The 13542-nt window shown below is 36.6% G+C and overlaps 1 protein-coding gene across 1 annotated transcript in view; it reads left to right on the plus strand.

Annotated features, from left to right (window-relative positions):
• Nucleotides 1-11085, plus strand: part of ube2wb (ubiquitin conjugating enzyme E2 Wb) — a 75126-nt gene extending 64041 nt beyond the window's left edge. Inside the window, exons 5-6 of the mRNA XM_072253642.1 lie at nucleotides 428-503; nucleotides 10226-11085. Coding sequence (XP_072109743.1) covers nucleotides 428-503; nucleotides 10226-10239 — 90 coding nt within the window. The 3' untranslated portion in view covers nucleotides 10240-11085. The remainder of the gene's footprint in view (nucleotides 1-427; nucleotides 504-10225) is intronic.
• Nucleotides 11086-13542: the final 2457 nt, after the last annotated feature.

Consider the following 13542-nt stretch of genomic DNA (forward strand, 5'->3'; position numbering starts at 1 on the left):
TTTACTGAGGCAGTTTAAATTGAGGTATATTGCTGATGAATAAAAACCACAAGGATTGCATTGTTCATTCCTCACTCTGGAGGAAGAACGTAGTTTCAATATTATTTATTATTGTTGTATTTGCACAGTTTGTCCTTTTCACATTCGTTGTTTGTAGTTTTTCATTGATTATGTTGTTTCTTTGTATCTACTGTGAATGCCCACAAGAAAATTAGTTTAATTTTATATGGTGACATACAGATTTTGATAATAAATTTACAATGAGCTTTGAACTACTGGATACAATGGCACATCCAAGGTGGAAAATTGGTCTGCAGTCATAATGGTACATATTGGACAAGGTTTTCCAGTTCATTGTTCTGATGTGCAAAATGGACTATTTGTGAGCATTATTGTTAATTATTTCAATTTATCTGCTTTATTTCAGAGGCGGCCTCCAGATAATTCATTTTATGTAAGGACGTGTAATAAAAATCCAAAGAAAACAAAGTGGTGGTATCACGGTAGGTGTAGATCTGCATACCATTGTGCAGTGTTTAGTTTAGAAAATTGGTGAAAGTTTAAAAATGTCAAATCATATTGTTCTACATTGTTACCTTGTTAAACTTTCAGAATTCATTTTCTGGAACAACAACATAATATTAGCTTAAATATAGAGATGCCTTTCTGTCTTGTGCCAGAAATTTGTTTGAGAGCACAGTTCTCTCCCTTTCGAAGCAGTTAAACTGATGTAATTGTCATGTAGTTCAATGTGGAGTGAGGCCACCTAGATCTTTTACAAGGCTTGCCTGTGAAGGCCAGCCATGGTTTTACTAAAGTGAGGAGTGCAGCCTCTCTGAGCTGAGATGTGGGACTCAGGGCTGTATACTGTCTAGAACTGTGAATGCAGTCATTGCTGGGGTCTGGCTGTAAGAGTTCCAGCTGTTGAAAGAGATCATGGATCTGCTGGCTCTTATTGCCTCCTGTTGCCTCTCCCTCTCCTTGTATGGTGACACAACACTTTCCCTCTTTGATATTGAACTTGACAACCAGCAATAATTATGAAGGCTACCATTTAGAAATCTCCATGCTGGTGAGAATTGAAGAACCAAAATAAAAAGGGAACAGCGAGGTGGGGGAAGCATTATGTGGACCAGGCACTGCTGGTCTCTAGCAGTAGTTTGCATTCCCTTGCCAGTCACATTGCATCATTAAGCCCCATATCAAAGTGCTGAGTATCTACACTGCTTGCTCTAGGCTACCCAACATCAGTCTTCACAGCAGCTACTACTGCACATTACCTTAATGGTTTATACTGAACCACATGGTGACAACATCATTAATACACTGCTGTGGGAGTGCTAAAGAGAGCAGGTGTTCATGCCAGTTTTCTAGTACTGCAGCACAGAGCCCAATTGGATATCTTTCGTTAACCTAGCAGGGCTAGGGGGAGGCAATATATGTAAGTCACTGCTGAATGTTTGCACTTCAGAACAAGATTGCAAGAATCAGTCGATGATCAGCAGTTAGTACTACATGGGATATCAGTGTAGACAACACATTTTTGTGATGCACTGAGTACGATTTAAAAGCAGCTGAAATTGTGAAAGTCAATATTCACAGAGTTAGTGTCTTTACATCTGTTAGTTCTGGTAACACAACTGATGTTAACAAGCTAACTTCTATACCTAAGAATATTTGAATCAAAAAATGTTTTATTGAGCTAGTAAACTTTAATTTACTATTCTAAAACAACTTGATCAATTTTAGTATTTGAAGCATATTGAATATACTGTATATTGGCCATGGAAGGGTCTTTTCACCAGATAGTGTTTAATAATAAACCTGTACAATGATGGCTCATATCCTCTTTAGATTAGGTTAAGGACTAATTTTGTTCAGATGTTTAAAGTTATAAAAGGATTTGAGTGGACAAATGTAGACAAGTTTATTTGCTGGGGCATCCAGAATAAGAAGGTATTATGTGCCAGAACATCTGGTTTTGAAATTAAAATGCATATTCTCCAGAGTATTGCAGATCAGGTCAAGTTTTCAAGACTCTTCAATTGGAGAAGCTTTTGGTTGTGATATACACGTAGGTTGAAATGCATTTTAGTAATACCATAGATTAATTTGCACACTGCTTAGGGCTATTTCAGTGTTGTGGCAGGACGGAATCCTGTTTTGAAAAGACTGTAACAGTACTTTAGGAAAGATGATTGTGTACTTTGATAGGGACCTTGAAGAGGAAAGAGAACTTGCACAGGCAGAGGGTTTCTTTTTGTATGGCAGTATTAATGGATAAAATGAGCGACTTAAATCCTAGATAAAATTAGGAGGAATATTGCAGAAAGCAGGGAATGTAGAAAATAATCCGGTGGGAAGACTTGTTCCTACAAGCAGTGAAAAGAAATTAAAGCAGCAGAAGCAGCTGGAGAGTACTCTTCACCTTTGTGACCAAGAAATTCCATAGATGCTTGCTGTTGGTTAAAAGGTCTCATTCAGGGCTCTGACCACCAGGTTCAAGATCAGTTACTACCCCTCAACCATCAGTCTCTTGAACAAAAGGAGATAGCTACACTCATTTAAGGACTTTGTTATCTTGTTATTTCATGCTTTTTTTATTGCTCTTTATTTATATCTGCATTTGCAGTTTGTTTATAGTTAACAGTTACTGATGTTTGCAGCTTAGTTACTGTTCTGTAAATTTGCCAACTATACCTGCAGAAAAAGTATCTCAGTTGTATATGGTGACATGTTTGTACCCTGATAATAAATTTTACTTTAAAGGTGGGGGCGTGACCAAAATACAAATAGAAAATTATGTATAATGTTTAGAGGAAATTCAGAGGACGCAAGAAGCTAGTGAAATCAGAATGAATGAAGAGTAACTTGTTTGAGAATCTGAAAAAGGCTTGTGCACAGATTGGAGTTAGAACTGTTGTTGAAAAGGAGAATTTAAAGATAGAATGGAATCACAGAGAATGCAAATATGAAGATATACAAGAGAAATTTGATTTTTAAAAAAGGATCTGCAAAAATGTAGGTTAGGAAATGGTTTAGGAGGTGGGGATATCTCAGAAAGGGATTCGAGGATAGGCTCATGAGACAGATCATTTAGAAGGGTTTTAGTGGGGGCAATAATGGGTTAGAACATGGCAACCTGGTTCTGGTGACGTCATCGTCCAGAATGGCAGCCTAAAATAATAGCTCCTCTGGAAAAACGCTTATTTTGCCCCGTTAATCCGCCAAATACAAGATCGCTCGAAAATATCTGAACTAGTTAGGGGGGCAAGAATGGGGAAAGGGAATGGAGATAATAAAAGCATCATTGCGGAGCCTGTGGACAAGGGGGTGCAATGAGCGGCTCTCCTACATGAGAGCATGGTAGCGAGGTTAACGCTGAGCCTTGTTCAGACGAAGCGGCAAATTTACTAAAAATTCTGGAAGAGATACGGGAATCCCAAAAAGACATAAAACTGCAACTAACTGATATCTAGTCAGAGCTCACTAACGTTGATCAAAAAATAGCAGTGGCAGAGACATGAATTGAAAAGGTGGAAGATCGCGTTCAAAACGTGGAACGGATGCTAAGTGTTAAATCGATAAGAAAATAAACTACTTGACCAAGAAGGAAAGTCACGACGGAAGAATATCAGGATATATATTGTTCCAGAAGGAGCGGAGGGGTTGTCTATGGTGGAGTTTGTAGAAAAGTTACTACGGGACACGCTGGAGATTCCCTCAACTACGGAACTTGACATTGAGAGAGCACACCGCGCACTTGTCCCGAGGCCTTCTGGAGACAGGGAAGATAAGCCACAGTCAATAGTAATTAGATTCCTTCAGTACAAAACCAAAGCAGAGATTCTGCGCAAGGCCTGGGGAAAGAAGAAGGTGTTTTTGAATGGGAAATTAATATATTTTGATCAAGATTACCCCCCCCCCCCCCACCAGCCGTCCTGCAGAAACGGAAGAAATATTCTGAAGCAAAGTGAATATTAAAGCAAAGAAAGATTAGCTTCCAGACTCCGTATCCTGCTAAACTGCGAGTGTTTTATGAAGACAGGACGCAGCTGTATCAGACAGTGGAAGAGGCGACTGCAGACATGAAGGACAGAGGGTTGCCTGTCAGCGTGATCAAACTGAGGGAAAGCCTGGCTGTGCAGTTATTCCGATCTGCTTGGGAAATAGTGAGAGAATTGAGAAAACGGGATGGGAGGAGGGCGAGAGAAGAATATCAGGAAGAGACTGTGAGTTTTCAGAAGACAGCCCTCAACTCCTCCAGAAGAGCCAATAGGGTGACTAATTTCAAAAGTGTGGATAAGCTAAACAGAGGTAAATATAGACAGTGCTGTACTTATCTCAAGAAATAAATATTACAATGTGAATTTTATATTACTCAATTATTTTATTTTTTATTCATTCATTCACTCCTTTTTCCCCACATAAATGAGAATATATACATGGGAGGAATACACAAAGAAATCTTTTCTGTGTAATGGACATAGATTTTTTCACTTACTTTTATGGGTACTGCAGTGGGGGCCCTCAACTCACAGGTAGGAGAGGCTATCTCCCACAACTAGACATTTCCTCTAGCTCAACCCAGGGTCAACTACTAGAGACCTCAGCCTTGGAATCACACCTTTGTTACCTTTTCCTTTATTTGCGTTTCTTGGTTCTTATTTGTTCAGGGAGTAGATCGATTAAGTTTTATTCTGCTAATTTCAATGATATATTGACAGATAAATACACATGGCTAAGGACAAAGTAAAATTCATTTCTTTTAATGTCAATGGGCTGTTAAATCCAATCAAACGCAGTAAAATTCTATCCAAAATGAAAAAAGAACAAGCCCATGTAGTATATTTACAGGAAACTCACTTAAGTGATAATAAGCATGGAAAACTAAAGAGAATGGGCTTCACTAATTTGTTTTTCTCCTTATATAAATCAGGACATGGGAGAGGAGTTGCTATTCTTATCTCAAGCAAGCTAAATTTTGAAAAAGTATTTGAAATGGGAGATAAGGAGGGCAGATATATTCTGGTAAGGGGAAATATAGATGGAAATTCAGTTACTCTATTGAATATATACGCACCCCCAGGAAGTGATATTAGTTTCTTTCAGAAAATTACTATTATTATGGTAACGGAAACAGAAGGTCTCCTGATATGTGGGGGAGACTTAAATTTACAATTACAACCAAAGTTAGACTTTTCCAATAGAAAAATCTATGAAACAAAATCCTCACATAAGAGTTAATACACTTTTTGAGGATGTTGGTTTAATTGATATATGGAGGGACCTTTTCCCCAACAGAAGGGATTACACTCATTATGTATATACAGGAATAGACTATTTCTTAACATTTGGAAAAGACAAAGACAAAATAAACACCTGTGGAGTTGGGACAATAGATGTAAGTGACCATGCACCTATATATTTATCCGTTGATTTTGACCTACAACCAAAGAATACTATTTGGAAACTAAATTCAAGTAAGTGGTTAAGGCGTTTGTCTAGTGATTTGAAGGTTGCTAGTTCAAGCCTTGGCTGAGGCAGCATATTGTGTCCTTGATCAAGGCACTTAACCACACATTGCTCTGCGACGACACCAGTGCCAAGCTGTATGGGTCCTTATGCCCTTCCTTTGGACAACATCAGTGGTGTGGAGAGGGGAGACTTGTAGCATGTGAGTAACTGCTGCTCTTCCATACAACCTTGCCCAGGCCTGCGCCATGGAAACCTTCCAAGGCGCAAATCCATGGTCTCATGATGCCCCTCAAGGATCCCTACTTTAAGGAACAAATTCAAAAAGAAATTGGTCTTTACTTAGAATGCAGTGATAATGGAGAGGTTTCACCTCCCATTCTATGGGATACTCTGAAGGCTGTCTTCAGAGGGAAAATTATAGCGATATCTTAATATAAGAAAAATATAAGGAATAAAACATTAGAGGAATTACAAAATAGGCTGAAGGAACTAGAAAAAAAAGAAATTGAATTTGGCACAGCATACATTAGAGGAAATTTTAAAAATTAGGAATGAAATTAATAGTTTGGCTATGCAAGAAATCAGGAAAACTTTAATGTTTCTGAAATAGAGACATTATAAAAGTGGATCTAAGTCTATGAAAATACTGGCGTGGAAACTGCAGAAAAAGATAGCAAAAAATACAATTCATAGAATTAGGGATCCAAGAACAAAAATGATAAAAACATAGAAACATAGAAAATAGGTGCAAGAGTAGGCCATTTGGCCCTTCGAGCCTGCACCGCCATTCAGTATGATCATGGCTGATCATCCAACTCAGAACCCTGTACCAGCCTTCCCCCCCACCCCCATACCCCCTGATCCCTTTAGCCACAAGGGCCATATCTAACTCCCTCTTAAATATAGCCAATGAACTGGCCTCAACTGTTTCCTGTGGCAGAGAATTCCACAGATTCACCGCTGTCTGTGTGAAGAAGTTTTTCCTAATCTCGGTCCTAAAAGGCTTCCCCTTTATCCTCAAACTGTGACCCCTCGTTCTGGACTTCCCCAACATCGAGAACAATCTTCCTGCATCTAGCCTGTCCAATTCCTTTAGGATCTTATACGTTTCAATCAGATCCCCCCTCAATCTTCTAAATTCCAATGAGTATAAGCCCAGTCGATCCAGTCTTTCATCATATGAAAGTCCTGCCATCCCAGGAATCAGGGGAAAAAAAAATTGCTAAGTGAAATTCAAGAAGCTTTTGAAGTGTTTTACAAAACTCTGTATTCCAAAGTCCCAGGGGGAAGCATAACCCAAATTGACACTTTACTGGATTCTCTGGAGTTACCTACTTTACGCAAAGAACAAAATAGAACAATGACTGCTGACATAACTGAAGTTGAACTAAAAGCTGTATTTAGTAGGCTTAAATTAAGCAAGTCACCAGGTTCAGATGGGTATACGGCAGAGTGGTAAAAAGAATTTAAAAATTAGTTAATTCCTGTCTTACTCCCCACACTGAACTGGGCTGTAAAAGAGGCACAAATGCCACCCCGCTGGAAGGAAACGATAATCTCAGCTATACCAAAAGGAGGCAAGGATAAAATGGAATGTGGGTCATTTAGACCAATATCTTTTCTTAATGTGGATCATAGTTTATTTACCTCCATCATGGCCAAACGATTAGAAGCGTTTCTACCCATACTGATACATAAGGATCAGACAGATTTTATACAACAACGCTAAACACAAGACAATATATGAAGGACACTTCACATTATGGATCATATAAAAAAAAATAAAATCGAAGCAGTAGTTATAAGGGTGGATGCTGAAAAGGCATTTGATTCAGTTAATTGGAATTTTCTTTACGGAGTTTTACATAGATTTGGTTTACATGACACAATTATTAAAACTGTACAGGCACTATATGACAACCCTACTGCTCGGATTAAAATCAATGGATATTTATCAAATAGTTGTGCAAGAGACAGGGTTGTGCATGGTCACCGCTACTGTTCGCATTATATCTGGAACCATTAGCTCAATACATCAGACAAAATAAAGATATCAGGGAAATTACTATTAAAGGGACAGAGCATAAATTGGCCTGTTACGCGGATGACGTTTTGATCTATCTAGGGCAATCAGGCCTTTACCTAAATTGATGCAATCCTTTGAACAATATGGTCAATTTTCAGGATACAAGATCAACATAGATAAAACCCAACTACTTTCATATAACTATAGCCCACCAAGAGAAATTGAAAGTAGATATCCCTGGGCATGGCAAACAGAGTCTTTCAAATATTTGGGCACCATTATGCCAAAAGGTTTGACAAAATTATCAGAATGCAATTATCTGCCTATATATTAAAAAAATTAAGGAAGATATAACAAGATGGAACCTAATTCCTTTTTTTAGTCTCAGTTCAGGCACTGAATCCATTAAAGTGAATATATTGCCCAGACTATTATATCTCTTTCAGACCCTACCAATAGAGATTGACCAAATCAATTCAATGAATGGAACAAAATGTTATCAAGATATATATGGCAAGGTAGAAGGCCTAGAGTTCGTCTCAAAACTTTGCAATTAGCCAAGGAAAAGGGGGGATGGGGCCTACCTTCTCTTGGAGATTATTATTTTGCAGCACAGTTGAGAGCTGTGATGTGCTGGTGCAACCCATTATATGTCACTCAATGGAAAAACATTGAAGAGAGGATACTTTCCATCCCCATACAGGCAATTTTGGCTGATAACCTACAAAGATACATAAATACTATTGATAACCTATGGGTGAAGTGGACTCTTAAAATATGGAAAACTATTATAAAAAAATACAAACTAGAGGGAGATATTGCAATTCTTAAATGATGTGCATATGACTTGGATTTTACGCCGAATAAACTGGATGCTAGATTTAAGGACTGGACAGCTAGAGGAATAACAGTTCTTTGCAATATAATGAAAGAAGGAACACTGTTCAGTTTTGAAATGCTTAAAGAGAAACACATTAGAAAAACAAGTCTTTTATCTGTGTTTACAGATGCCACAGTATGTTGATAGGAGGGTTAAAAATGTAACCAAGGCAAGTACATGTTTGATAGAGCTATTTAGAAAAGCATATAATTCAGATAATGGTAGTAGAATAATTTCAAGCGTGTATCAGGGTTTGTCAAATCTTAAAACACATTCAACTTCATACATTAAAACAAAATGGGAGAAGGAAGGAGGGATAATTATATCTGAGGAAGAATGGACTATAATATGGAGGTATCAATGAAAGTGTACCAGTTCACAGAAATGGAGGGAGTTTGGATGGAAAAACTTGATACATTTTATGACACCCTCTCAGAAATCCCATTATGATAGTAACCTCCTTGTTTGCTGGAGAAATTGTGGAAATCAAAATGCAAACCATTATCATATTTTCTGCGAATGCTCCATGGAATACACAGTGCCCTATAAGAGCTTTTTAAATGTGAAATACCCTTAGAAAGTAAGACCATATATTTTGGGTTAGTACCTCAAGAATGGTTGAAAAGAGATAAATATTTAATGAATATACTGCTGTTGGCTGGTAAAAAGACTCTTACCAGGAAATGGTTATCACAGAAGAGCCCAACTTTATATACATGGATGGAAATTACAATGGACATTTATAAGATGGAAAAGATAACAGCATCTGTTAATCATAAGTTGGAACAATTTGATTCCTACTGAGAAAAATGGTTCAACTACATAACACCTCGTAGGCCTGATTTTATTATCTCAAATCAATGAATATGTTGTAAAACAAATCACTCCCTACTTGTACGTAGTTTTCTCCTTCTGCTTGTTCTTTCTTTCCTCTCTTTTCTATAAGTGTATACCTCAGATAAATATTGTGTGGAAATCTGTGGCAAATATGACTATGATATATATGTACAGTATTGGAAATACATCTTATGGAAATGTTTGTTTGCTGATCAACTTCAATAAAAAATAAATTACAAAAAAAAAGAACATGGCAACCTTGTGGAAGTGGAAGCTGTGAGGAATTACTTTAAGGATCTTGCCATGGCTACTGCAGCTCCCCAAATGCAGCGCGTCAGGGGAAGTGCCTTGCAGATGAAGAGCACAGCAACGTGACATCTGAGTGGTTATTGCAAAAGAGGGATTTGGCAGTGACTGCCAACCCAACTGATATTGTGATGTTATATTTATAACTTATTACCCCACATTGAGTAATTAAAAATAAAATTTGCTAAAATTTGTTGTTTCTTATGCATTTTGTACTTATTTATTTCCCATAACTTCTGTAACTGAATTTATTCTGTATCTCAAAAGTTTGGGTAGTGATTTGTGACTTCCATAAGGGAGAATTTCTGTACTCCAAATGGCTGTAATGCAGGAGTTGCCTGTATTCATACATTAGAATTCAGTGATGTGAATTTTGAATGAGGTTCACCATATCACAATGAAGGTGGCACATTTTTAAGCAACACACATCAAAGTTGCTGGTGAACGCAGCAGGCCAGGCAGCATCTCCAGGAAGAGGTACAGTCGACGTTTCGGGCCGAGACCCTTCGTCAGGACTAGACTTCGTCCACCTGCAGATTTCCTCGTGTTGGCACATTTTTAATGAGCTTTTTGAGTTGGACATTGACCTATTAGCTAACTGTCAGTTAATAATATTTTTCTAGGCTTTCCCATTCTCTGTATTGCACATCCCCATTGTTTAGCTTAGTATTCTTAACTTGATCTGTTTTGTTTTGCAGACGATACATGTTGATGCTTCAGAATCTTAATATTTGTAGAAAGAAAAGTACTGCTGAGTCCAAAAGCACTTTGATCAGTCAATCTTCGAACTTAAACAGAAACCTGCCGGCAGGCACTGAAGACTACTTCCTTCACTGCATTTTTACTGGTGTTCATCTGGGCACATGCTGATAGCTGGTTAAGTCCCTGCATCTGACCCCATTTGGTTTATTAACAGTATTAATGCAGCACTTAGGAAGAAATGTTATAATTCTAATAATAAACCATTTGTTTAGTTTTTTTTTGTGTGAGGAGATACCTTGTGAGAAGGTTTAAAGCCCTCCTATATTGTGCAATAAGTAGATACTGATGCATGTTGGATTTAAAACAGAAAGAAATCTGTGCAATAAAAGTTTTGGGATCCATTTTTAATTGACATTTGCAATTTTATTAATGTACTAAATTTACTGTATTATGGTCAAATGGCAGGGTATGTAAAATCTTGTGGCATGTTTAGCTACAACAAATTTCATATATAATGAAGCATTCCAGAGCAGGAAAATTTTTGAGATTAATTTGTCTCACTTACAAACTATATTTAATTTATTGTTCTTGAGTTGAGCCAAATTGCCTTTTGAGCAATGTATTCTTTGTTGGTATTTTTCAGGGTCATTGACTAGTCTTCAGTGTGGGCCCTTTTGCTCCTATTCTTTTCATAATGGACAGTTTAAACTGGAACACATCCATTATGCATTGCTTCATTTTATTTTTTCTTCATTGTCACGTTTTTGTTATCATACTTGAAGCTTCTAATATGAAATATATTTTGAATGAAACGCTGTTTTGTTGTAATATTGTCTTGTAAATTATTTTCATTTCACTTGTGGATGACAACTTGTCTTTAGTCCTTTACAATATAAAAAGTACAATTCATCTTGAAGGATACAATTAATGTTTTCACAAATTGTTTTTTTATTGCATAACACTGTTTTAATTGTATGTTTTTGGTTTGTTAGCTTCACTTGATAATGGAAAACAGAGCAAATCTTTGTTATACCATTATTTATTAATGGAATTAAATACTGTAGGTTGGAATTTGAAGGTAATTGTAAAAAAAAAACATGGAACTTGTAAAATAAATGCCACTATGGCATTATTAGTAGAAGCAAAATTAGGGCTCAGAACTGTGGAAAACTATTTCAGGGTGCAACCTTAACCTCCAAAGATAATAAGGTAGATCAGAGATGACAGTGACCTTTTTCCAAAGCAGTGCTGATATGTCTAAGATATGTAACCCTTTGTGTACTGAATCACCTTAGAAGCATTCACAAGTTGATTTTGTTAGCTCCTGTAAACACATTTTATAGATTTTTAATATAAAAAGAAGTAAGGAAGCTTATCTCTTCCACAGTATCCTCCATAAATCAGACCAAGAAGTCTATCAAAAGTTATTTTTAATGGTGCAGCATATCAGTTATGTAGTTGTGTAATATCCCCTTTGAAAATATGTGAACACTGTTAAGTTGTTTTGAGGGAAAGCAACTGTAACTTTTATAATCTGTTTCATTAATTAGAGTTTTAAATTAATTTTCCTGTTGTTGGATTAAGCTATTCACAAGCTACTTTTATTTGCAGCATTCAAGTGGTTTATCAGTGCATAGCCAGCGGCATTTTTCAGCTCAGTGATAATTTGAGCAGTTTTTATAAACATCTGACTCCTGATTTTACTGTTGTACTTCATTCGCAAGTGCCTATGTACTGATTGCCATTGGTCATAACATAGTCATAAATCTAAATGATTAACACTTAAGCTTAAATTCTTTACTTTTTTTGTGAATTTTCTTTAATTGGGTTATCTTCATCATACATATAGACTTGTAAAACTGGGATTCAAATTTCAGCGATTTCAGTATCTTAGCAAATGACTACTGTGAGACCCTTATTCATAGAAGTGGTGAGAATTTTGAATGAAGATGCAGCTTATCTTTCAAACCTTTTTACCCATCTCTATATGAAAGTTGTGCAGCCTGCAATGTTCTGGTAGAGGTTAAAATCAGAAAATGTCACTTAAAAAATGTTATGATTTCAAAAAATTGGCCAAACACTGTGTGTATATTTTGAGATGAAAGCCCTTTAGGAGTAATATTATGTTTTAACCAGATTTAACTTATTATTTTTAAAAGAACACAGGCTAACTGATGCTGTGACCTGAATGTAGCCTATATATTTGTACAGTCTTGTACTTGCAAAAGTTTTAACAAAATGCTGCATTTACCACTTACTAATATCATTGGAGATGGAAGTAATGTTAAGGTTTTCAGTGTCTATTCGGCACTGTTGTGAGTCAATGTTACACACTGTTTAATTACATCTATATTTTCTGAGTGATGTACTGTGGGGAAAATACATAGCAATGAATTGGCAAAGGAAAAAAATTCTAGTTTTATAAGGCACTTAAATTTATTAACAAATAACAGTACAGTATTCTGCTTAGGATTATTTTCACTTCTGAATGCAATTACCACAATATGAGAATTTTGGAATGTTGTGAGTAAATGTAGAAAATTCATCATTTTATAATAACCTTGCAGTTCTTCAGAGGTCCTCTATTTATTCCAGTCTGTTCTTCCTCACCTACTTAAAGAGGACTGATTTCTGCTGAGTAAGGTAGCTATTAAGAAATTGCATACTGAGATTTAAAGTGGGTCTGTGGACAATTTGTTCAAGAAGTTCTGAACAGTGCACTGACGGTGCGGGATTACAATTTACATAATCAATATTTGTCACCTCTGAAAAATTTGTGAAAATCTGATTTCATGCAGAATTGACACGTGACCCTTGAAACTTGCTATGCAAATTCTTGTTGACTTAGTTTTAATCCACAGTATTTGTGATAATATTTTGGTTTTTTTTGTCTGAATACAAGGAGTAGTAGAAAGTGTGAAATTATTAAAATGTAAATGCCATAGAAATGATTAGGTGCTTCCTAACTCACATCCTTGCTACTTGTGACTTTTCCTTTTGTTTTCAGTTATTTATCTTATTTCTTTTGTAAATTTATTTGCACTTTCACGTCTTTATTCTGAAGAATTTTGTGTGTGCTTGGGTGTATGATGTATACATTGAATTCTGTATATGAAATTAATTCAATCATCTACATGTCTGCTGATTAACAAAGTCCTTAGCTGCAAAGTGATGACCTAGAGTATATCTGCAAAACGTTTTAGAAAGATGCTAGGTAGGTTGTGCAAACTGAGAGTGTTGGTGGGGGTTGGCGGTAGGACCTGAGAACCTCTCTCATTTCGGGGAATAGTGAAAGCCAGCTATTACTCCTGTG

Source organism: Mobula birostris, chromosome 1 (assembly GCF_030028105.1).
Source record: "Mobula birostris isolate sMobBir1 chromosome 1, sMobBir1.hap1, whole genome shotgun sequence".
Classification (NCBI taxonomy): domain Eukaryota; kingdom Metazoa; phylum Chordata; class Chondrichthyes; order Myliobatiformes; family Myliobatidae; genus Mobula; species Mobula birostris.